We start from the raw sequence: 26,115 nt of genomic DNA on the forward strand, positions 1-26,115 counted from the left end.
AGCACAGAAGAGGGGTCACTCTGGGCCATGCTGATACCCTGGTCTTGGACTTCAAGCCTCCTGAACTGTAAGAAATATGTCATTTATGAACTACCCATTCTACAGTGTTTTGTTACAGCAGCTCAAATGGACTAAGACAATTTTACATGAATTAAAAATCTGAACTAATAAAAATGATGGGTAAGAGTATAATGAATAAGAAAAATCTTAAATAAAGCAAAAAAAAAAAAAAAAAGTTGGAATGCGAATATACCAAATTTGAAAATGTCAAGTCATCTTTTGTCATGTATAAAAGTTAAGAAATTCAAAGATAAGCCACAGACAAGAAGAAAGTGTTTGAAATATCCCTAACAGCTAAAGGATTAACATCCAGAAATAAACGGACAACTCTCAACACAAGGCAAAGAATTTAAGCAGGTTATTGATGTAAGAGGAAACAGAAATTGCCCATAATGCTGGAAAATGTACACAGTAGCAAATTTGCTCAGTAGCAAATCAGGCAACAGCAAATCAGAGCAGAGATACAATGGTTGCATCAAATTGACAAAAATTAAAATGTTTCTTAATAGTGTTGGTGGGAATTGAGGAAAAAGTTCCTCTCACACAAGACTGGAAAAGCTATAAAATGACACAATCATTAAGTAAAATTTAGGATATATATAGCCTTCAATCAGCAACTGTACTTCTCAAAATTTACCTCAGGGATGCCTGACCCATATACTCAGAGAGAGATACATAAGACGAAGTATTACTCCAAAGTACAAGACTGTTTTCGTGTAGCCCCAAACTAGAAACAAATACCAAGAGTCCACCAAGGAGAATATTTTATTGTTAAATAAAATTTGGTCATCCATTCCCTGGGCCTCTCAGGTGACACAGTGGCAAAGAATCCACCTGTCAATGCAGGAGACGCAAGATACTAAGGTTCAATCCTTGGATCAGGAACATCCCCTGGAGCAGGGAATAGCAACCCACTCCAGTACTGATGTCTGGAACATTTCCTGGACAGAGGAGCCTGGTGTGCTACAATCTATGGGGTTGCAGAAAGTTGGACATAACTGAGTGACTAAACACACAGCCATTCCACGGGATATTATAGAGGTATAAGAATAATAAAGTGGATACACATGTACTTACATGAAAAGTTCTGTAAGACATACTGTAAAGTGAAAATCAAGTGTGTGGAAAAATAAAAATAGAATGATGTTATTTAGGATACAGATGGATATAAACAAAACAAAATATTTCCACAGTTAATACACACACAAATTCATTAAAGAGAGACCTGGAAATATACCATGAAGCTGTTCCCAGCAGTTGACTTCACACTGCACTGCACAGTTTGTGGGATTTTAGTTGCCTATTCAGGGATCAAACCTGGGTCCTCTGCAGAGTCTTATCCACTGGATCACCAGGCAAGTCCCACCAGCAGTTGACTTTGGACAAGGCCAGGATTGTGGTCAAAGGTGGGGAGGAGTCAAGGACATCAACAGTGCTTTACTCTCTTACAAAAAGAACCTATTAATATTTGCAGGTTAGCAACAAAAAGAAAAATAAATATCTGTAACAGAAAAAGATCAAGTAGTAGGAATGCTTCCTTTAAAACGTGTATCTCTCCTTCTCTTCCTTTTTAATTTCATTATGTGATCCTCTTTCCCCTTCCCCAAGTTCCTGTTTTAGGGATACAAGGAAGAGTTTACTAAACTATACTGAACTTCTTGTATCTGAACTGGTGGTGACTAGTTTTATTTTTACACCAATCTTGGCCCAGGGTCAGGGCCTCAGGTTGCAAGGCAGAGGTCTACTTTGTTTCATATTCTAACAGACTATGTTTGGGTTCACCTTTTACATGAACCCCCCTTTTCTTCTTTGGCTCCCATACAGATTCTTCTTGTAGTTCACATGTTTTTCATGGATAATGCTTCCTACCTTGGTTTCCGGTCCTGACACGGCATAGCTCCAAAGAAAAGTCATAATTTAATTCAGGAAACCTCTTCCATACTCAGCCTGTACAAGAGCCCTTTCTCACTCATGATCACAAATAAACTGATCCTCTTCACATGACACGCACTGACATAAGAAAACACCCCATGCTTAAGATAGTCATATTCAGAATCTCGTTTCTGCTAATTACAGTCAGTAAAATTTACAGAGCCAACATTAAAAGGGAAAGAATGATTAGAATAAGCCCAGAGCTGATACCAAGGATGAACATTTCCCTTAAGATGATGTTCATGTTTATCTGCTCCCCACCAACCCCCAAACATGCCTTCAATGTTTCATCAGAAGCACATTTCTGCTACCTAAAGTTATTAGAAACACATTTCTGCTACCTAAAAGCCAGCTCTGGTTTTTTACATTCTCCAATCTGTTATCTGGGTTATCAATCTTCTTTGCCACCTACCAATTCTATGGTGGCAAATCAAAGGCTGGGTTATAGGACACGTGTCAAGGTTCACAAAGAGCAAAATCACTGGCTTCAAATCAGTGGTCCATGGTACAGTGTGGTCAGGACAGGAGAGAGCATCTGGATAAGAACCCTCACATTTGATGGCTATAAAAAGAAAATCCTGTAACAATATTCTTTACTTCTTAAGCCACTCAGCTCACCTCTGAGCAGACTAGGCTTCAACTGATCACTAATCAAAGAGCTTCATAAAACAGGGAGCTCAGCTGGTGCTCGGTGATAACTTAGGGGGATGGGGGAGGTGGGAGGGGGCTCCAGAGGGAGGGGGTCTATGTATACGGAAAGGTGAGTCAGCAGAAACCAATGTTTGTTGTGCAGCAGAAACCAATACAACATTGTAAAACAATTATCCTCCAACTAAAAATAAACATTTTAAAAAACAAAGGACTTTGGTACAGGCTTCATGGACCAAGGAGAAACACGGACAAAGATGAAAGAAGAAGCTCCAGGGAAAAGAGGTGAATCACACAGATACCAATGCAAGCTTTCAAGCAGAAGTGAGGAGGGAATCGGGGGATAAACTTTAAAAAGTATCATATTTTTTTTTCCGAGATGTAAACTCTGTAGTACATGTGATAGATTCACATCACTAAGACTAACTGTCAATTAAAATATTTTAAAGAAAGTGGGCCTCTAAGCAATATCATGATTGCAACATTCAACCCATCCCTTCAAATAATGTTATGCAAAAACATGGACTTAAAGCTTGCTTGCCACTGCTCACCTGTGAGCACCATCTCTGCTCACATGCATTTAAGCTGCTAATACATCACTCACAGGGGTCCATCTCCTAGAAGTGGACTCATCACTCTCTCTGGCTCTAGAACTGGGCTTAAAGCCAGAAGATTACAAACTTGGAATCATGTAAAGTTTCATTTTTTCTTAAATTACCTCATCTTTTAGATATTAATATATGATCATTAAAAAAAACAAACCTCCAAACTCTGATATATGACTGATGGTTGACTTAGAAAGTGGAAAGTGAAAAATGAAACTACCATCTCTTGGCTAGAACTGAAAGATTGATGCTCATGAAAAGAAAAGTAATAAAAAGACAGAAGTATTGCTACCACAACATCTGTTTCATCTGGTCATAAACTGCATTACAACCAAGAGAAAATGGTCTGTATTCAAAAACTGAGTTTTTTTCCTATATTTGAAAATAAGCATTAGTCAAAATACTGGGTTCATGGAACAAGAGATGTACATCAAAGAGCCTCTGGTCCTAAACACTTTCTCTTTCTCAAGCAAAGAAATATTTATGATTGGTTTTAAAGGGGAGCTTAACTGAGTTGCTATGAATTATTTAAAATCCCCAAAATATCTTCTGCTGCTTTTGTAGAAGCTTGATTTACAAGCTGAAAAATCAAACTGACAGTCCAGTCTCTTGTACAAATACCCAACTTTAAAAATGCTCTAAGCATTATAAATATATCTTTCATGAATATAGCTTCAACAGTTCTAAAAATAGCCTTTAGGAGGAAAAAAAAAAAGAAAAAGAACCCTTTCAAGCCATTGTTTTATACATAACAGCAGGAAACCAAACAGAATGTCAAAGCCAAAGTGATTAACACACCCAGTAATAAACATGAACAGTCAGTATGAAATCTTACTCAAACGCGGCTTTTGACATTAGCTTGGGGTCTATATCTGTGGCCCCACGTCTATCGCCAGAGGTGACTATAAGGCCCATATTCAGAAAGCAGCTCCAGGACAATACAGGTAAAATCTGTCCTTTGGAAGATATGTTAAAGAGACACATTCAGGACCCACCCTGGGGGCCATATATTACTTTCCAGCCCCCTAAGAATTCCCCCGGGCTCCAACCTGACCCCAAACGAGCCACTGCACAGAGCAGTCTCTGTACCATTACTCACTGATGAAGTCCAGGTCGCCCCTAAAGGCAGAAAGCTAGGCTGACAGCCAATAACCCTGGATATAGAGGCGTAACACCAGGATGTGAAAAGGTTAATAGTGCCTCACAATTTGGTCCAGATATTTTATCGTTTCAGTATCACTTTGGCAAATCTCAATAAAACCTGCCCCATCTTTCCAAATATCAGAACTTACAGGACCAAAATATACTGTGGTCAGTCGCCTTGGAGATTCAAGTGCAGAACCACAGCATTGTCTATTGAAATAATAACCACTTTCTATGAATAGTCCGGTCTAACTGCCTGTTAAACTCCAAATAAATTTTATGATCTGCAGACATTCTACTTTTTAATAATTCAATATGGAATCAGCTCAATTGGTTCCATAATAAATGAGATTCTAAATTTATGATATGGTGGACAGAAAGCTAAAACAGGAAAAAATTCCCAAAAATGGAAAGACTTTTATTCCTGATTTTCTAATGTGAACCAATTATCAAAGCCAAATTCCTGACGAGGCTGGGAGGCTGCCTAAGCAACAAAGGGCAGAGGAAGAGAAAGGGAAAGTCACAGTTACAGTCATTGGGCCACAGGGGCTCTCTCATCCCTTTTCTTCATTCCCTATGGATAGAGCTGGGGGGAGACTTACAGCAGTAACACCGACTAACTTCCCTCTACAACAAATGCAATTCACGGTTCCGTGCTCTTGTCCTGAAAAGTGCCAAATGTTCTAGGATTTAGCACATCTAATACTTCAGGCTACAGTCCTTGGAAACTCTCCAGACATTTCCATTTTAGGCATTCTTTTTAAGTAGAATCTTTAAATAAATTACAAAGAGTCATCCATGAAACAAATAGAAACCTGAATACTTTGCAAATCAACAACTCGCTGGAAAATGTAAAAGAGACATATCTCACTTCTTACCTTGTTTTGATCTGTCCAGTAAAAGAAAAATCCCTGAGGGTCAGTCCTCAAAATAATCGGAGTGACAACAGTGGAGTCCTAGAAGTGTAAGAAAACACATGTGTATCAATATATGCCACAGTAGAAAGTCTTACCTGGGATGACTTAACAAGTTAGCAATTAAGAGTTTCTCCAAGACCATCGATATTAGTAAAACTTTCAAAAAACTAACATGATATCTTTAACATCAGAGGATTATTAATTACATAACTGGAGATGCTCTCCTCATAATTAGAATACTATTTAAAAAGTAAAAGGTCAGTGATGCATGTATTTATTGATTGAGGCACGTTTTTAAAGGCATTGGCATGTTTTCTATTAAAAAGCTATATTTAGTTTTCCAAATACAACACTAAACATTACACACTTTATATGATTAAAATTAATTAAAATCCATGCTTGAGGATATTATGTTAAACTACATTTGCTCTATAAAATGATCTTAATTGTACTAAAGAGAGTTAACACAGCATTTAGGTATTGCTATTTCCAAGGTAACAGTAAATAAGGCCATCTTCTACATTTTCAGAAAGCTATACACAAAATTGTTTCAAATTTAAATTTCACACAATAAAAAAACATCATAGTCTTCTGAGTTTAAAGCATGCGTATTACAAAGCAAAAACTGCCTGCATTGTAATTACAATATTTAACATTTCTAAAATACGTGTTCTTTTCTTTTGACAATTTTCACAGAGGCATACCATCTGCACAAAAAAACACATGTCACTGGATATGGATTTTTATACTGAAACACTGAGGTCTTTGCAGGGATTGCATTTTTTTTAAAGAGACATAAATAACCAGTTTATTCCAACTTTTTCATACACATTATAACTGTGGTACGTCATATCCTCTTGATCAAAAAGATCTGTAATAAATTTAGAACTTGCAGAGATAATTTTGGAATTTAGAGTTATCTTCCTGATGGGTAGAGTGGATCTAAGGCTTTGTGCACATGGTAAGCTTTACTCTAAAGTCAGGTCAACTCGTAACTGCAGGCCAATCCCTTGAGCTCAAATCACAGCCTGTGCCCTCCCTGTGCCTCAATGTACGCAACAAAAACTGGGGAAAAAAATAAGATAATAATCATTCCTCCCTCAGAGGTTTTAAGTTAGAATTAAATTTCATTCCTATCCCAAAGAAAGGCAATGCCAAAGAATGCTTAAAATACCACACAATTGCACTCATCTCACATGCTAGTAAAGTAATGCTCAAAATTCTCCAAGCCAGGCTTCAGCAATATGTGAACCATGAACTTCCAGATGCTCAAGCTAGTTTTAGAAAAGGCAGAGGAACCAGAGATCAAATTGCCAACATCTGCTGGATCATCAAAAAAGCAAGAGAGTGACAGAAAAAAATTTATTTCTGCTTTATTGATTATGCCAAAGCCTTTGACTGTGTGGATCACAATAAACTGTGGAAAATTCTGAAAGAGATGGGAATACCAGACCACCTGACCTGCCTCTTGAGAAATCTGTATGCAGGTCAGGAAGCAACAATTAGAACTGGACATGGAACAACAGACTGGTTCCAAATAGGAAAAGGAGTACATCAAGGCTGTATATTGTCACCCTGCTTAGTTAACTTATATGCAGAGTACATCATGAGAAACGCTGGACTGGAAGAAGCACAAGCTGGACTCAAGATTGCCGGGAGAAATATCAATAACCTCAGATATGCAGATGACACCACCCTTATGGCAGAAAGTGAAGAGGAACTAAAAAGCCTTTTGATGAAAGTGAAAGAGGAGAGTGAAAAAGTTGGCTTAAAGCTCAACATTCAGAAAACAAAGATCATGGCATCTGGTCCCATCACTTCATGGCAAATAGATGGGGAAACAGTGGAAACAGTGACAGACTTTATTTTTCTCGGCTCCAAAATCACTGCAGATGGTGACTGCAGCCATGAAATTAAAAGACACTTACTCCTTGGAAGGAAAGTTATGTCCAACCTAGACAGCATATTCAAAAGCAGAGACATTACTTTGCCAACAAAGGTCCGTCTAGTCAAGGCTATAGTTTTTCCAGTGGTCATGAATGGATGTGAGAGTTGGACTGTGAAGAAAGCTCAGTACCAAAGAATTGATGCTTTTGAACTGTGGTGTTGGAGAAGACTCTTGAGAGTCCCTGGGACTGCAAGGAGATCCAACCAGTCCATTCTAAAGGAGATCAGTCCTGGGTGTTCTTTGGAAGGAATGATGCTAAAGCTGAAACTCCAGTACTTTGGCCATCTCATGCGAAGAGTTGACTCATTGGAAAAGACCCTGATGCTGGGAGGGATTGGGGGCAGGAGAAGGGTACTACAGAGGATGAGATGGCTGGATGGCATCACCGACTTGATGGACATGAGTTTGAGTGAACTCCAGGAGTTGGTGATGGACAGGGAGGCCTGGTGTGCTGCGATTCATGGGGTCGCAAAGAGTCAGACACGACTGAGCAATTGAACTGAACTGAAATAGGGTAATTTGGGTAAAGCACCTGGATCAATTCTTGGCACATAAAAATATTTATTATTATTGTAGTATATTATTGTAGTAACTTTTAAAAGTTGAATTATTAAAATATTAAATGACTATTACAGTATTCTTTTTTATTGGGGTAAATATATATATATACACAAATATATATATATTTATATATACATATATAAAAGTCACCATTTTTAAGTGTAATGTCATTAAGTTCGTTAAGCAAAGTATTTAATGTACTTTCACACTGCTATGCAACCATGACCACCACCCATCCCCAGAACGTTTTCACCTTTCCAAACTCAAACTCCATACTCAATAAACACTAACTCACCATTCCCTCTTTGCCCCGGGCCCTGACAATCACCATTTCTGTATCTATGACCAGACTGCTCTTTGATAACTCATATAAGTAGCCTGGTGGGCTACAGTCTATGGGGTTGCAGAGAGTCGGACACAACTAAGAAACTAACACTCACGCATAAGTAGAATCGTACAAGTATTTTTCCTTTTGTATCTGGTCGATTTCATTCAGTATAATGTGCTCAAGCTTCATCCATGTCACAGTAGGTATCAAAATGCCCTTCCTTTTTAAGACTGAAGGGACTGGAAAGCAAAAGTAGGAAGTCAAGAAACACCTGGAGTAACAGGCAAATTTGGCCTTGGAATACAGAATGAAGCAGGGCAAAGACTAATAGAGTTTTGCCAAGAAAATGCACTGGTCATAACACCCTCTTCCAACAACACAAGAGAAGACTCTACACATGGACATCACCAGATCGTCAACACTGAAATCAGATTGATTATATTCTTTGCAGCCAAAGATGGAGAAGCTCTATACAGTCAGCAAAAGCAAGACCAGGAGCTGACTGTGGCTCAGACCATGAACTCCTTATTGCCAAATTCAGACTTAAACTGAAGAAAGTAGGGAAAACCACTAGACCATTCAGGTATGACCTAAATCAAATCCCTTATGATTATACAGTGGAAGTGAGAAATAGATTTAAGGGCCTAGATCTTATAGATGGAGTGCCTGATGAACTATGGAATGAGGTTCATGACATTGTACAGGAGACAGGGATCAAGATCATTCCCATAGAAAAGAAATGCAAAAAAGCAAAATGGCTGTCTGGGGAGGCCTTACAAATAGCTGTGAAAAGAAGAGAGGCGAAAAGCAAAGGAGAAAAGCAAAGATATAAACATCTGAATGCAGAGTTCAAAGAATAGCAAGAAGAGATAAGAAAGCCTTCTTCAGCGATCAATGCAAAGAAATAGAGGAAAACAACAGAATGGGAAAGACTAGGGATCTCTTTAAGAAAATCAGAGATACCAAAGGAACATTTCATGTAAAGATGAGCTCGATAAAGGACAGAGATGGTATGGACCTAACAGAAGCAGAAGATATTAAGAAGAGATGGCAAGAATACACAGAAGAACTGTACAAAAAAGATCTTCACGACCCAGATAATCACAATGGTGTGATCACTGACCTAGAGCCAGACCTCCTGGAATGTGAAGTCAAGTGGGCCTTAGAAAGCATCACTACGAACAAAGCTAGTGGAGGTGATGGAATTCCAGTTGAGCTATTCCAAATTCTGAAAGATGATGCTGTGAAAGTGCTGCACTCAATATGACACCAAATTTGGAAAACCCAGCAGTGGCCACAGGATTGGAAAAGGGCAGTTTTCATTCCAATCCCAAAGAAAGGCAATGCCAAAGAATGCTCAAACTACCACACAATGCACTCATCTCACACGCTAGTTAAGTAATGCTCAAAATTCTCCAAGCCAGGCTTCAGCAATATGTGAACCGTGAACTTCCTGATGTTTAAGCTGGTTTTAGAAAAGGCAGAGGAACCAGAGATCAAATTGCCAAAATCCGCTGGATCATAGAAAAAGCAAGAGAGTTCCAGAAAAACATCTATTTCTGCTTTCTTGACTATGCCAAAGCCTTTGACTGTGTGGATCACAATAAACTGTGGAAAATTCTTCAAGAGATGGGAACACCAGACCGCCTGATCTGCCTCTTGAGAAATCTGTATGCAGATCAGGAAGCAACAATTAGAACTGGACATGGAACAACAGCCTTGTTCCAAATAGGAAAAGGAGTTCGTCAAGGCTGTATATTGTCACCCTGTTTATTCAACTTCTATGCAGAGTACATCATGAGAAAGAATGTTTCTTCCAGTCCAGCTGGAAGAAACACAAGCTGGACTCAAGATTGCCGGGAGAAATATCAAGAACCTCAGATATGCAGATGACACCAAACTTATGGCAGAAAGTGAAGAGGAACTCAAAAGCCTCTTGATGAAAGTGAAAGTGGAGAGTGAAAAAGTTGGCTTAAAGCTCAACATTCAGAAAACGAAGATCATGGCATCCGGTCCCACCACTTCATGAGAAATAGATGGGGAAACAGTGGAAACACTGTCAGACTTTATTTTTCTGGGCTCCAAAATCACTACAGATGGTGACTGCAGCCATGAAATTAAAAGATGCTTACTCCTTAGAAGGAAAGTTATGTCCAACCTAGATAGCATATTCAAAAGCAGAGACATTACTTTGCCAACAAAGGTTCGTCTAGTCAAGGCTATGGTTTTTCCTGTGGTCATGTATGGATGTGAGAGTTGGACTGTGAAGAAGGCTGAGTGCTGAAGAATTGATGCTTTTGAACTGTGGTGTTGGAGAAGACTCTTGAGAGCCCCTTGGACTGCAAGGAGATTCAACTAGTCCATTCTGAAGGAGATCAGCCCTGGGATTTCTTTGGAGGGAATGATGCTAAAGCTGAAACTCCAGTACTTTGGCCACCTCATGCGAAGAGTTGACTCATTGGAAAAGACTCTGATGCTGGGAGGGATTGGGGGCAGGAGGAGAAGGGGAAGACAGAGGATGAGATGGCTGGATGGCATCACTGATTTAATGGACGTGAGTCTGAGTGAACTCCGGGGGTTGGTGATGGACAGGGAGGCCTGGCGTGCTGCGATTCATGGGGTCGCAAAGAGTCGGACACGACTGAGCGACTGATCTGATCTGATCTGATCATTTTTATTTACTCATCCATCAATGGACATCTGCGTTGTTTCCAACCTTCTCTTATTGTGAACTATGCTGCTATGAAAATGGTCTACAAATAACTGTTTGCATCCCTGCTTTTAATTCTTTTCCATATATACTCAGAAGTGGAGTAGCTGGATCATATGATAGTTCTATATTTAATTTTCTGAGGAACTGCCATTATGTTTTACCCTGACATTCTTAAAATTCGTACTTAATGTGCAGTCTGAAAATATCCTTTACAAGGCTTGTGCTGCTGCATAGAACTTCAGCTGGAATTTTAAAATTCCAGAATTATTTCTAAATGTAAAAAAAAAGACATTTGGAAACAAATTTGATATTATAATGCAAGAATAATTTTTAAAACATTTTAGGCTTCTCCTATGAGATTACATGCAGAAAAGTTCAGAGCAATATTTCCAATAAATTATAGCAATATTTTCAGTTCCATTACATCACCTACTCTTCCAGAGTTGGGCGAAATAAAAGTTTCCATCAGGCTTCACAGAACACACAACCCCATTTCCAGGTAAATTTGCAATTAACCTGTAGATGTAACTTGTCATTCTCATGTCAGTTCTTTTTCTTATCAGGGTGTTTGACAAGAGTATTGGATAAGATTCTCATCAAAATCTTGGTGACAGTTCACTGCCAGGATCCCAGACAATCAAATACTTAAAGTTAGCAGAGTAAAACTGCTCAAATTTATATGCTGGAACATTGTGTTAGGCTGTCTTGGTGCTTCTGATACTGCTATTCCTAGCTTATTCCTTCTCCTCCTCCAAAATTAAAGTTCCTTTGTTCAATATTGTTTTGACCCCACTCTTCCTGCCACAGTTCTTCTGCTAAATGATCATTTATCTCGGATCTCTGCCTACTTCCTCCATAATCACCTCTAACATTCCAAGATCAGCTGGGACTTGGCATTCTTGCCATGCAAAGCAGGATCCTACCCAGAAATACATGAATATCCATTTTCAATTCCACTGGTTTTTTCCCCACCTCCCATATAGCAGCAAGTGTCTATTTTCTCCCCCCAGTGAAGTAGCCACTCAACCCAAACCTCAAGTATTCCTTTTTAAATTAATTTTTATTGGCACACAGTTGCTTTACAGTGTTGCGTTAGTTTCTACTGTACAGCAAAATGAATCAGCTATACGTATGTCCTCAGCTGCTCGGTCATGTCTGACTCTCTGCAACCTCCTGGACTGTAGCCCTCTAGGCTCCTCTGCCCGTGGGATTTTCCAGGCAAGAATACTGGAGTGGGTTGCCATTTCCTCCTACAAGGGATCTTCCCAACACAGGGATCAAACCCACATCTCCAGCATCTTCTGCATTGCAGACAGATTCTTTACCATTCGGTCACCTGGGAAGTCAATGTACTCATATAACTCCTCCCCTTTGGATTTCCTTCCCATTCAGGTTAACATAGTACATTAAATAGAGTTCCCTGTGCTATGGAGTATGTAGCCATTTCTGCAAAGAAGACATATAGATGGCCAATGAACACATGAAAAGATGCTCAACATTACTCATTATTAGAGAAATGGAAACCAAAACTAAAATAAGATATCACCTTACCCTGGTCAGAATGGCCATCATCAAAATGTCTACAAACAATAAGTGCTGGAGAGAGTGTGGAGAAAATGGAACCCTCCTGCACTGTTGGTGGAAGTAAACATTGATACAGCCACTATGGAAAACAGTACGGAATTTCCTTTAAAAATTAAAAATAGAACTATCATATTTCCCAGTGATTCCATTACTGGGCTTATACCCAGAGAAATGCATAATTCAAAAAGACACATGAATCCCAATGTTCATAACATCGCTATTTACAATAGTCAATTTAAGAAGCAACCTAAATGTCTATAAACATTTAGGAGGCAATCTAGACATTTAGGAAGACAACCTAAATGTCTAGCAACAGAGGAATGGATAAAGAAGCTGTGGTACATATATACAACAGATTACTCAGCCATGAAATGGAATGAAATTGTGCCATTTGTAGAGATGTGGATGAACCAGGAGAGTGTCATACAGAGTGAAGTAAGTCAGGAATAGAAAAACAAATACTGTACATTAATGCATATATACATTAGAAGAATCTACATGGGATCTAAAAGAAATGGTATAGATGATCTTATTGGCAAAGCAGAAATAGAGACACTAGACGCAGAGATCAAATATCCTTACTTGTCAGAATATCTGCTCTAGTTTGAAGTTTGAAATACATGGCCATCCTTCATTTCCAAGGCAACTGCAGCATTTCACTGCAGAATAACAGAGATAACTCTCATATGGTCTAGTTTTTATTCTTTCTCTCTCCATCAATATCTATGTCTATTCCATAGGACAGTGGTTTTCAAACTTTTGGTGCATCAGATTTACAGGGGGGACTTGTTAAAACACAGACTCTTGAGCCTTTTCTCTTAAGTTTCTCATTTAGGAGATATTCTCAAACCGGAATAGAGTTTGAGAATCTGCATTTCAACTTAAGTTTTCAGTGATGTCAGGAATACAATGATGCAAATGCCAAGAAACACCAGTAAGCTTAAAATGTAGACGTCCCTGTTTCTTGTAAGTAAATGGCTTGTATCCAGGAATTCAACTTTAATTTGCTTATTTAAAGTTATAAGGTATTTTTCCAATAAACTTCCACCTTGAAAAGAAGAAAATTAATAAACACACTGTCTTAAGTTAGTAATTGTGGATAATGTACAGTAAACTTCTATGTACCTCTCTTTCCTTCTAGAAACCATTTCACTCTCAACTCTAACGCCTCAAAAGTGAAATGTATTATAATGATATAAGCTGCTGTTTTGCTATTTACATGAGTTCCCAAAAAAAGATTTTAGGTCAAATAAAAGACAGTCAAGGAACAAAGTAAAAGGCCTCCATAAAACCTCAATTTGGGGGAAAAAAAAAATGAAAGATAGTACAGCAAGAAAAAGTCACTGGAATCAATATTACAATCAACAAAATCCTATGACAGCTTTATTCGCTCATGATTTGCTCATCAATGTGCTGATATGAGGGCTTCTCAAGTGGCTCAGCGGTAAAAATCCACCTGCCAAAGCAGGAGACATGGGTTCAGTTCCTGGTTTGGGAAGATCTCCTGGAGAAGGAAATGGCAACCCACTCCAGTACTCTTTCCTGGAAAATCCCATGGACAGAGGAGCCTGGTGGGCTACAGGCCACGTGGTCACAAAAGAGTCAGACCTGACTTAGCAACTCATGTTGATATAAAGCAATAATAAATGCTAATACAATGTTATATGACAATCATATCTCACTAAAATGATGAAATGTGAAAATGAATAACTATAAAATAAATTACATATCCTGGGGTATGATCTATAAAAATACTGAATCAATATGCTGTACACCTGAAACTAACATAATAAATCAACCATACTTTAATAACAAATAAATAAAATGTCCTAAAGAAACTGGTAAGCAGTGACAAAATAATCCAAACTCCCTCCTGATAGTAGAATATTCTTTACAAAAACTCCCTGACCAAATAATAACAGACATATCCTAAAAATTTTTATCTGAGTTGCGTTTAAACTTTAAATGGATTTTTTCTTTTGGTATTTATAAAATTTTAAGAGGTAGACACTATTATTATCCCCATTTTACAGATAAATAGACTCAGGTTTAACTTAACTAACTTGTCCAAGGAAACCTAGCTAAGCTAGTAAGGGTGGTACTGGGATTAAACCTTTAGGATAGACTCTACACCACTGCCACTCAGTGATATTTCATTATTGACCTGCTGAAGAGCTTCTTTTGAAATCTAGTTTTCTAATCATCCTCCATGAAATGTTAATATCACAGATGTTCTGAATATTTATTTAGACATTGTGTGTATACTGTGCTTTATATAAAATAAATAGAGTTAAGCTTTTTATCCCTTAAGAACCACTTTTCATTTCTTTGGAGATGATTTGGTCCCAATTGAGAAGGCATGCTCTCTACCTACGCTGCTGAATATGGGCTCACCTGAGACCACAAAGCATTTGAAATGTGACAAGTTTGGCCAAGATGTGTTATTATATTGATTATACATTTAAATCAATGAAAGTGGGAAAGCAGTAGTCGCTCAGTCATGTCAGACTCTTTGTGACCCCACAGACTGTAGCCTTCCGGGCTCCTACACCCATGCAATTCTCCAGGCAAGAATACTGGAGTGGGTTGCCATTCCCTTCTACAGGGAATCCTTCTCTACAGAGGGAAAATGACGTGAAATACAGGGAGAAGTCAGCCACCTACAATGCCAGGCTCCTATGCCCATGGAATTCTCCAGGCAAGAATACTGGAGTCGGTTGCCATTCCCTTTTCCAGGGGATCTTCCCAACCCACAGATCGAACCCGGGTCTCCTGCATTGCAGCCAGATTCTTTACTTTCTGGGCTGCCAGGGAAGTCCATGAAAATCAATATATTGGGTTAAATAAAGTATATTGCTAAAATTAATTTCACCTGTTTCTTTTTACTTGGTTTAATATGGCACTAGAAAATTTTAAATTTCTAGTGTGACTTATTTTATATTTCTACTGGGCAGAGCAGCTCACAGTAAGTATTCTCCTTAATAGGGAAATCTTTTTCACAGTAAACTTGTTTAGATAATTCTAGCTAGAAAGTTTCAGTACTTTTTCCTATGTATGCAGCTACCATTCAGTTTTAACATCTAAGCAGTCCAAAATCTAGTTGCTTCCAAATGTCAATTCTTCAAGTATCTGAATAGAACCAATACACTGCTGCTCTCTGAGCTCTCCTTTACCAGGCCAGGTACATAATGAACTGAATTGTCCCTCTCCAAATTCATATGTTCAAGTGCTATGCAGTGCTTCAGACTGCAACCTTATCTAGAGACAATCTTCACAGAGGTGATTCAGTTAAAAGAATTTATTAAAGGTGGGCCCTAATTCAGTAGGATTGGCGTCCTTATAAAAAAAGAAATTTGGACACAGACGCATACAGAGGGAAAATGACGTGAAACACAGGGAGAAGTCAGCCACCTACAAACTGAGAAGAGAGGCAACAAGTCCTTCCCTCAGGGTCCTCAGGAGGGGCCAACTCTGTCAACACCTTATGTCAGACATGCAGCCTCCAAAAAAATAAGAAAATACATTTCTGTAGTTTAAGCTTCTCAGTCCATGCTACTTTATGGACACCTCAGAAAACTGATACAAGCTGTAACAGGAAGGCTGTAACCCATTTCGCCTTTTGTTGAGGGCCAGCCCACAGCCCCACAGCCCACATTGTCAGAAAGCCCACCCACCCACCGAGGCTGACTGTGGGCCTGACTCCACGGTGAGTCCACATCCTCTTGCTACTGAACAAGAGAACACAAGCAGCAAGAGATGCGTGCTTCTCAACTCATCAATGTTTCAGAGTCAACAAGGGAAAAGAACCAGCCGTGCTCTAAGGGATTACCCTAGACTTGCCTCAGACAAGCAGCAGAGCCAAAGATGGAAAACACATATATGATGGGGAAGAGTCGTGTGAGAGAAAAAGAATTCCTAGGGTAGCAGAAAATCAGATGTGATGCCCAACCGATGTCAGCAACATAGCCCTGACTGTGAGATACACATGCACACACACACACACACAGACACACACACACACACACACACAACAAAGGTGGTCTTAGATGTTTGAGTATGAGACTAGGATCAGTGAAGTAAACCTAGGTGCAACAGCATGCATGAGAAGCTTTTCCCCAGGGTCTGTCCAGTCTGAAATTTCCCGAAGAACAGGAAAGTGGAGGAGGGAAGAAAGTCCAGGATGGAGCAGGCAAACAGTTGAGAGAAGCGCCATTAAAATAACTCCGTTTACTGACAAGTATAAAAATCTCTTTTAACAAAATACAACAAACAGTTGAAAGCATGCGCCTTCAAATACTACACAAGGTACTGCAGGTCTGTACCAGGGATTCAAATGAACATCCAGATCCCCCAACCAATCATTTCAGGAAGATATAGATGTAGGTCTGGTGGCTGTAAGGTGGCATCTCACTGTGGTTTTATCATATTAATGCATTTCCCTGATGACTAATGACAAGTGATAAACATCTTTTCACACGCCTACTAGCCATGTGCATGTGCACGCACATATAGTGATCCAATACTTTTTGTATATGATAATGTCTTCTTTCCCTTTCTCTCTGTCTCTCCCTCTCTTTGCCTATGCCATACAGCATGTGGGATCTTGGTTCCCCAGCCAGGGATCAAACCTGCCCCTGCAATGGCAGCACAGAGTTTTAACCATTGAAGTATCAGGAAGGTCCTGGCTCAACACTTAATCAGTTAAGATTTAAATCAATGGCTTACATTTTAATCAAGGATTCTGAACCAGGGCAGTTTTGCTCTCCAGGGAAATGCTGGCCATGCCCAGAAACAATCTTGGTTGTTACACTGGCAGTTTTTTACTGGCGTCCAGTAGATAGATGCCAGGGATGCTGCTGAACATCCTACAGTGCACAGGCCAATCTCTTTAACAAATAATCATCTGGCCTCAAATGTAAATAGTGCTGAGGTTGAGAAACTTCACTTAGTGGCTTCACATTGCCTTCGTGATAAAATCCTGCAATGGCCTAAGCAGCATATATGCAACCCCTTGCCCTCTCTCCTCATTATCCGACCCATTGAGCTCCCCATTTGCTTATTCTTCTCTGTCCTTCAAAGTCCCCTGTGCCCTCCCTCCTTGGGATGCTCACCAGTGCTGTTCCTTCGAACTCACACACTTCCATCCTCTTGTTAGCTGAAGAACTACTTATAACTCAGGTCTTTCCCTACACAGAATTTCTCTAGGGACTCCTTCCAAACTTCTTACACTCATTTGTATTTTTGCACTTTTTTCTGTAGTACTTAGCACAAGTAGAGTGACATCCCTTACCTCTATTTGCTGAGCATCTATCTCCCCTAGCAGAATATCAACTCCATGAAGGTGGGAACCAAATCATTTATCATCATCAATCTACAACACTAGCAAAATGTCCAGCTTATAAGAGGCATCAATACACATTTAAAGTAGGAACTCTGAACAAAAGGGTGGATGGAAGGAAACTGCAGAAAAAGAAGCAAGGTCGATTCTGAAAAATATCAGCTGGCAAAATATCACCTGCCAATAGCATTGGCAAGAGAAACCAAAGCAGTGGCAAAGGCAGAACAAGGCTCTGGAGGACAGGTGGGAGGGGAGGAGAGGGTAGGGGGAGCTGCATCTCCCTGCAGAGGAAGGGAGGAGGGGGAGGGCGGCAGCTGAAGAGGAAGGTGGGTGGAGGGCTCTGCTGGAGTCTACGCCTGCATTTGTGGGACTACAAGGCGTATTTCCATGTTCTTAGAAGAGCGTCAGCAGAGAAGAATCTTTCACAGACACTGTCAAAGGGGAGGATAATTATGAATCCAGGATCCAGAGAAACCAGCAGGCATGGGCCCCCGGACACAGAGAAGGTACGCTGCTTCCCCAGGAACAGAAGAGAAGGCAGGACCATGGAGGTGATCCAAGTACCTTGAACTAGGAGTGGGGAAGGACATACATCAATGCTATTGTCCTGGTAACTTCCATTCCCTCTATACAGAAGAAACAGTGTAGGTGGAATTTTTAGTATTAATAATATTTTAAAACTATATGTCTTTTACTTGCTATTTTTCTCATTTTGGCAATAAAACTCACATATTCATTTTTCTCCTTGTGAATCATTATCCTGATAGAGAGGATGTTTTCACAACCGTCAGTCCTTTGTTCATCACTCCCAACACTTCCGAGTTTCTTTAAGGGCAATTTTCCTTGCAAAATCTGGGTAAATGTGTATCTTCAGAAAACAGAAGCCACTGGTAACATCCAGAATAAGAGATGTAAATACACTAAGCATCATAATTTTCAACCAATATTGAATCACAATTGAGTGCACCCTCAACTTTAAGCCGTATTTAGCCTTCACAGGAAATGCGTGCCTGTGGCTGCAATCTATGTGCTGACAGTAAACGTTTTGCTTCTGGAACTCACATGGAGAAACCAAAGTTAAGAAGGCCGCAGAGTCCCTCAGACTGCGGGAGATTTCAGAGCAATGAAAGGATGGACCCAGCACCACACTCAACATGGCATGAAGAGGTCTTGGGAGCGTGACTGTCCTCCAAGTCCTCCTAAGACCGCCTGCCTCCCTTCCCAAGAACCCACTGTGAGGGAGGCACACACTAGATGATTCCTTTATTCTACAAACATTCTCTGAGCACCAAGTCAGTGCCAAGCCTCTGCTTTGTCCTAGGGAAAGAAGATGAATAACACAGAAGCCCTGGTCCAGTTAAGGTATCACCACCTCCCTGGAGGTACCTTCCTGTCCTGGCGGCTTATATCTGACCTCTCAGTTGACACCACCTTGAATTCCTGCCTCTTGCCTGGGCTCATGGGGCAACTTCTACACTTCCGTCATGCCCACCTTATCTTCCATCTTCCAAGATCAAAAATTTCTTATAGGAAGCTGTGGGATCAGTCTTAGGGGAATCCAACAAAAGACAGCATTTGCAAGTATGTTCAGAAGAGAAAAAAATGGAAAAGCACATGTAATGAGTCTTGTTAGATACAAAAGTGTCACTTACTAGGTAATGAAAAAATGACCTTTGCTTTAAACACCATTCTTAAATATCTTTCCATAAGCATGTTTTATACTGACTAATGTAGAACATTTGAAGACTAGACTGTCTTTGTGCCTCAAAGCAGCAATGACGTTTTCCTACATTTCCAAGTCCTATGTTGTATAACAAAAGTGGACTTTCTGTGTACATCATAAAAATATTGCAGCTGTTTATGAAGACACTAGCAAAGAGGGATGAGTTTGCAAGGATCTCAGCCCCCTAAAATCGGGGGATTCTTTGGAAAAGTCAGTGAAGCAATTTCAGCTTGTATTCATTTGAATTCTATTAAAAGCGTTTTGTTACCCAAAGGTTCCTATTTCAAACCTGTTTGCCACAGTAGACTGGAAAGTGAAGTCGCTGAGTCATGTCTGACTCTTTGCAACCCTAGGTACTATAAGCCGGCCACACTCCTCTGTCCATGGGATTTTCCAGTTTAGAATACCAGAGTGGGTTGCCATTTCCTTCTCCAGAGACTAGAAGAGGCCCATAATTTAACCTAAAGACCTGACTTTGCCTCTAACTAGTTGTGGGCAACTTGGGCAACCCACCACCCACTAGCCCCAGCTGACATCTACATAAAATAGGAATAGTAACACTTGATCCAGAGAAAGCAATGGCACCCCACTCCAGTACTCTTGCCTGGAAAATCCCATGGGTGGAGGAGCCTGGTAGGCTGCAATCCATGGGGTTGCAAAGAGTTGGACACGACTGAGCGACTTCACTTTCAGTTTTCACTTTCATGCACTGGAGAAGGAAATGGCAACCCACTCCAGCCTGGAGAATCCCAGGGACGGGGGAGCCTGGTGGGCTGCCATCTATGGGGTCGCACAGAGTCGGACACGACTGAAGCGACTTAGCAGTAGCAGCAACACTTGATCTTTCCCTACCACTTGAGGTGGTCTTGATGACTGAATGGGCATGGCTATAAATAAATAATGGCCTTCCCAATGGCTCAATGGTAAAGAATCCACCTACCAATGCAGGAGACATAAGGAACAAGGGTTCAAACCCTGGGCCGGGAAGATCCCCTGGAGAAGGAAATGGCTGCCCACTCCAGTACTCTTGCCTGGAGAATCCCACAGACAAAGGAGCCTGGCAGGCTGCAGTCCATGGGGTCACAAAGAGTTGGACACGACTGAGACAACTTAGCATGCGTAAATAAATGATAGTGGTTTGTAAATATCAGGGCCTGTTACTAGGACTCACTCTCAACACTGAACCCGAGAGGTAGTATTATAGCAAAACTCATTATACTCAAATGTAATATTGAAGGAGAAAATTACATAGGCTGTGTGGATAGTTATTGCATCTCAGGACTGAAAGTCACGGAATCCTAGAACCGTAAAAGGCCATGTTGGGCAGGTATTAATGAAGGAAACAGAAACCTCTCTGGAAGCTTTGTACACAAAGGAATTTAATCACAGGCACTTGACGGCATCATTAAAAGGACCGGAGAAGTAGACTTCAGGTTGGGTCTCTGTGAATGACCCTGGAATGTGATACACTGACCCTGGAGTGGAACCGCTGCCTCCACTCCATTCAGAAAGGTGAGAAATCAAGACGAAACTCCTGAAGTCACACACACAGCAGCTTAGCTGGACAAAGGAAGAGTAATCCGAGAACAGGGAGCAGCCATGATGGCCACCACCTCTCTGCAATCAGACTCAGGGAAAGGACACAGAAGACAGCACTTCTTCCTGCAACAACCCACGTGTCTGCAGAAACAACTCAGAGACGGCAGAGAAGGGGCCTCCTTCACAGATCAGCCTTCCACAGCCCATACAAGTGCATCTCATACTAGTGGGGCTGAATTTACAGCCAAAATAGTAGATGCTTCCAGGAAGTCCAGTAAATATGGCTTTAGATTCCCAGACTCTGTATTATAAAAAGTCCCACAAAGAGGATGAGGGGACGGATGCTAAGTGACATTCAACCAAACAGCACACTTGACAGAGAGTCCTAGTCAGCCTCCTTCATCATTTTTTAATCGACTGGACCACTTGCTGACTGGCTCTGGGATCTTTCTTTTTCAGCTTATTTGGCCTCTTCTACAAAACAAATCAAATTAACTTTCCTTTACCTATTTTATAAACAAGTTTCAAAGAAAAATTGATTTTTAACAGCAAAAAAGATTTTTTGCTGAAAATAGATTTTCTTAATCTATGTATCAATGTTATATATTAATAGCCACCATGACTAGTTTAGATAAAAGCACTTTGCTAACTAATTTGTTCTCCTTGAACTTGTTTATAAAACTTCACTGTGATGAAAAGAAAAAAAAAAGAGCAAATATTGTGAAGTAAAAACGTCCTTGCTCAAGAGGGAGGGGATATATGTGTATTTGATTCACGTCATTATATAGCAAAAACACATATTGTAAAGCACTTATATTCCTATTTAAAAATAACAGTAAAGAAAAGCATACTTGGAATTGGGCTTCTCAGGTGGTGCTAGTGGTAAAGAACCCGCCTGCCAATGCAGGAGACACAGGTTCAATCCTGATCAGGAAGATCCCCTGGAGGAGGAAATGGCAACAATCCACTCCAGTATTCTTGTCTGGAGAATCCCATGGACAGAGGAGCCTGCCAAGCTATAGTCCATAGGATCACAAAGAGTCAGACACAACTAAAGTGACTTAACACACACACACACACACACATTTGGAATTAAGAAGGAAAAAAAAAAGAATCCTTGAAAACCATATGTAGGATGCTTTTAATTGCCCTTTAACACTAAATTTTTCAAAATTTTATATAATAATGTTTCTCCATTGATAATAATTTTGTTTCTTGATAAATGCATATAGATTTAATCAACATCAATTATATTTCAGCATTTTTCAGAAAAAAAAACAAAAACAAAAACAAAATGAAAGTTTCCCCAAATTGAAAATAATATGTGAAGAAAATAATAAAATCAAATCTCAGAGCACAAAGTGGTCAGAGGGGAACCTGAAGAATTCTCCAAGAGTCTAGCTTTCTTTATATTCTATTTCATTTACTTTTTTTTTTTTAATTACAGAAATCGATGGCATCCTCAGGGTCTCATGTGTAAATCTCAGAAACACGTCCTAGTTCCTTACCTTAGCGCAATACAGGGGCACTGGCTCTGATTGTGGGGTCTGATAAGGAATAGATGGGGAAAGGGGAGCATTATGAAATCTATCTGAGCTGATGGAATTTACAATAGGATCCAAAGCCTAAATAGACCTTCTATTAGCTCCAGTAACAGGAAAACTAAGGTCTTCAGTTACAAAAGATTTGTCATTTAGGTGGAGACCCAGAGTGTTAGTTAACAATTCACAATCAATCCCATTCCATTTTCTACCGGCACTCCTTGTTCATGATAAAGTGAAATGATCCTGATAAGAAACACCTAACCATAGATAACGAAGCTTGATATAAAAAAAGCAAACTGTTCCTCGCCCATTTAAACAGTCATTGCAGGTAAACATCATTTGAAGGTATTTACTGATAGGATAAAACTTTCCTGGGAAGGATTGGAGATATGCTAATAGCCAGGGTAAATTATCCTAATGTGCCACAGATGGGAATATCAGGTCAGGGAAGATAAGAGAAAAACTACTAGAGAAAAACACATTCCAGAAACAGCACTTTACTACTATGCTTTGCTATGCCAATAAAAACCTGTAGGCATTATATTTCTTTGCTCAATTACCAGAGTTTTGTTTAACTGTTTTCTCCTTGGGGGCATTTACCTGCTTCACTTCCCAGGCTTTAGGACAGATAGATAAGGATCTAATCAAGGTCCATCTAAACCCAGGATAAGTCATTTTTGTTATTGCTGAAGAAGGTCCTAAAGCAGTAATAAAAGTGCTTTAGGTTTTTGTTTTCATTGAAAATAAAAACAAAATAGCTTTCTTAGATCAAAGAGAGGCAACAGCAACCTATAGAGCTATAAGTCAGAGGAGTGGGTATAGGGGGCTGGAAGGCAGCACTCAGGACCTCGTAGGTGAGGGCTAGCAAAGCAGTTTATCTCGATCTGGTGCTGATCACAGCATTCATTTGGTGAAAACTGATCCAGCTGGACACAAGGTTTGCAAGTTTAACTTCATGAATGTTACACTCTGATCAACAGCTTGAAATAGGTTTATTGGTTCACTTTGGAAAAGTGATATTCTTACACTTAAGGCTGCAGTAATCACTGTCAATGAGAAAGTCACAAAAGCTCTTTGGAAATGAAAAGCGGACGTATCTGAGCATATTTAAGTTGAGAGGGCTTCCCTTGTGGTTCAGCTGGTAAAGGATCTGCCCACGATGTGGGAGACCTGGACTTGACCCCTGGGTTGGGAAGATTCCCTGGAGAAGGGAAAGGCTGTCCACTCCAGTGTTCTGGCCTGGAGACTTTTCCTGGAGACCCCATGGACTTTTCATGGGGTCGCAAAGAGTCGGACATGACTGAGCAACTTTCCCTGAGAGGGCACCTGCCAGCCCTCTGGGGCTACCTTTGGATCCACAATCTGCCGACCAGCACTGTTTCTCCCTTTCTCTCAGGCAGCTCGCTCCAAGTGAATGCTGCTGACTTCCCACCTCAGAAACCTTCCCATCTCCTTCCTCATTAATATCGTCAGTGTCATCTTGTCACCGCTTTGGAAACTGCAAACTTCAGATTCTACATAATCCGAAAGTTCTAACTGAGCTTTTGTGTAGGATGTTGGGAAAAGCACGATATACTACTAAGGTTTTTTATTATCATTACCTGTTTTAGCTGTGGGTTTTCTGGTGCAGAGGGCAGAGTGGTGTAGAAAGGAGAGGGCGTTACTTGCTTCAGTTCTTCAGCCTTTTTCCCAAACAATGTACCCAGTCTAGCAATTATGACTTTCCAATGTCAGATTACTCTTGTGACATACAATGTACAATGCGAGATTTACATGTATCTATTAATATATAACTTTTTCTTGCTAAATCACAAGAATATTGTTCACTGTTTCCTCCCCTTTCCAGGCATCAAACCTGTGTACTTATTCTGTGTGTGGGTGTGGGGGGGTATATATTAAGGTTTTTAAGTAGAAATAAAAATTTAGAACACTTTGGAAATTGACTTGCTTTAAAGAGACAGAGTGCTGATTTTTATATATTTTTTATACATTTATATATTTCTCTGAAATACATTTTTTAAAAGGGTAAAAAAATGGATTTTTTTTCCTTTTCAAATTATAAAGCATGAGAATCAAAATACACATTAAAGGAAATGGAAGGAAGGTCTATCTCCTCCCACTTGGATTATAAAACTGTCATCCAACACATACTGACCACCTTGATAGAGTTCACGGCCCTCTGATTATTGGGAGACCATCACTCTTCCCAGGTGGCACTAGTGGTAAAGAACTTGCCTGCCAATGCAGCAGACACCAGAGACGTGGGTTCGACCCCTGTGTTGGGAAGATCCCTGAAGAAGGACATGGCAACCCATTCCAGTATTCTTGCCTGGAGAATTCCATGGACAGAGAAGCCTGGAGGGCTACAGTCAGGGTCACAAAGTCAGACACAACTGAAGTGACTTAGTATGTATGCATCACTTTAAAAAGATGGTTTAAGAACCTACTATATAGCACAGGTAACTGTACTCAAAGCTTTGTGGTGACCTAAGTGAGAAGGAAATCAAAAAAGGAGGGGTAATCATTGAGAAAGTCCCTGATGCTGGGAAAGATCCAGGGGAGAAGAGGGTTTCAGAGGACGAGATGGCTGGACGGCATCACCAATGCAATGACCATGAACTTGGGCAAAGTCCAAGAGATGTTGAGGGACAAGGAGGCCTGATGTGCTGCAGTCCACGGGGTCGCAAAGAGTTGGACACAACTGGGTGACTGAACAACAACAACAACATATGTAAACATAAAGCTGATTCACTTTGCTGTACAGCAGTAAAAACACAAAATTGTAAAGCAACTATATTCCAATAAAAATTAATAAAAAATAAAATAAAGATTAAAACATACTTTATTGAGTGTTGTGTGTCAGGCACCACACAGAGCAAGGCATGTACCTTTGCTCTTTTAATGGTACCAGCTACTCTGTGCAGCAGGAGATAATACAAGCCTCACCTTACACATGAGGAAAATGAAGTTGCAATGCATCAAGCTATTCATCCACAACTGAGCTCTGAATTTGGAGGGTGAGAGTAGAGAAAAGGAAACAATCAAATGAGCAGCCCTCCATGCTCCAAAGTTTGTGGAACAAAGACACAGATCTTTAAGAGGAAGAATGGGCAAACTTAGAAAACAAATTTTCAATGACCCATTAGAAAGCATAATGGTGCACTCGAAAATGATGAGTTTGGGGCAAATCCAGGACTGGGAAACCTTTGTCTTTTCCTCCACATCCTGTCCAACATGGAGAAATGAGAGGGGTCAAGCTCATAATCTCCCAAATTCCCTAGCTGTGATGGGGAAAGTAACTCATATCTCACAGACCTCTCTCAAATGCCCAGTCCTGTACACACACCTCCTACCACCAGAGTCTGATCAGATACAAATGCAAAATAAAAGCAAGGTACATCCTTTCAAAACACTGATGAAACAAGTCGCCACCGTAGGTTAGTTCCTTATCTACTGGCCAAGCTCTGGACAGCAAGGCCTGGCCTTGATGTTCAACTAAATATACCTATACACCATTATTCGTTGTTCAGCT

The 26,115-nt window shown here is 40.1% G+C and overlaps 1 protein-coding gene across 2 annotated transcripts in view; it reads right to left on the reverse strand.

Moving 5' to 3' along the window:
* PLCB1 (phospholipase C beta 1) overlaps nucleotides 1–26,115 on the reverse strand; it is an 863,757-nt gene that overhangs the window by 831,857 nt on the left and 5,785 nt on the right. For both annotated transcript variants that reach the window (XM_086335157.1, XM_086335158.1), the window contains exon 2: nucleotides 5,267–5,344. In XM_086335157.1, the coding sequence (XP_086191283.1) occupies nucleotides 5,267–5,344 (78 nt within the window). The remainder of the gene's footprint in view (nucleotides 1–5,266; nucleotides 5,345–26,115) is intronic.

This window comes from Bos grunniens, chromosome 13 (genome assembly GCF_055505025.1).
Source record: "Bos grunniens cultivar Pamir isolate PY7600 chromosome 13, Bosgru_T2T1.0, whole genome shotgun sequence".
Taxonomy (NCBI): Eukaryota; Metazoa; Chordata; class Mammalia; order Artiodactyla; family Bovidae; genus Bos; species Bos grunniens.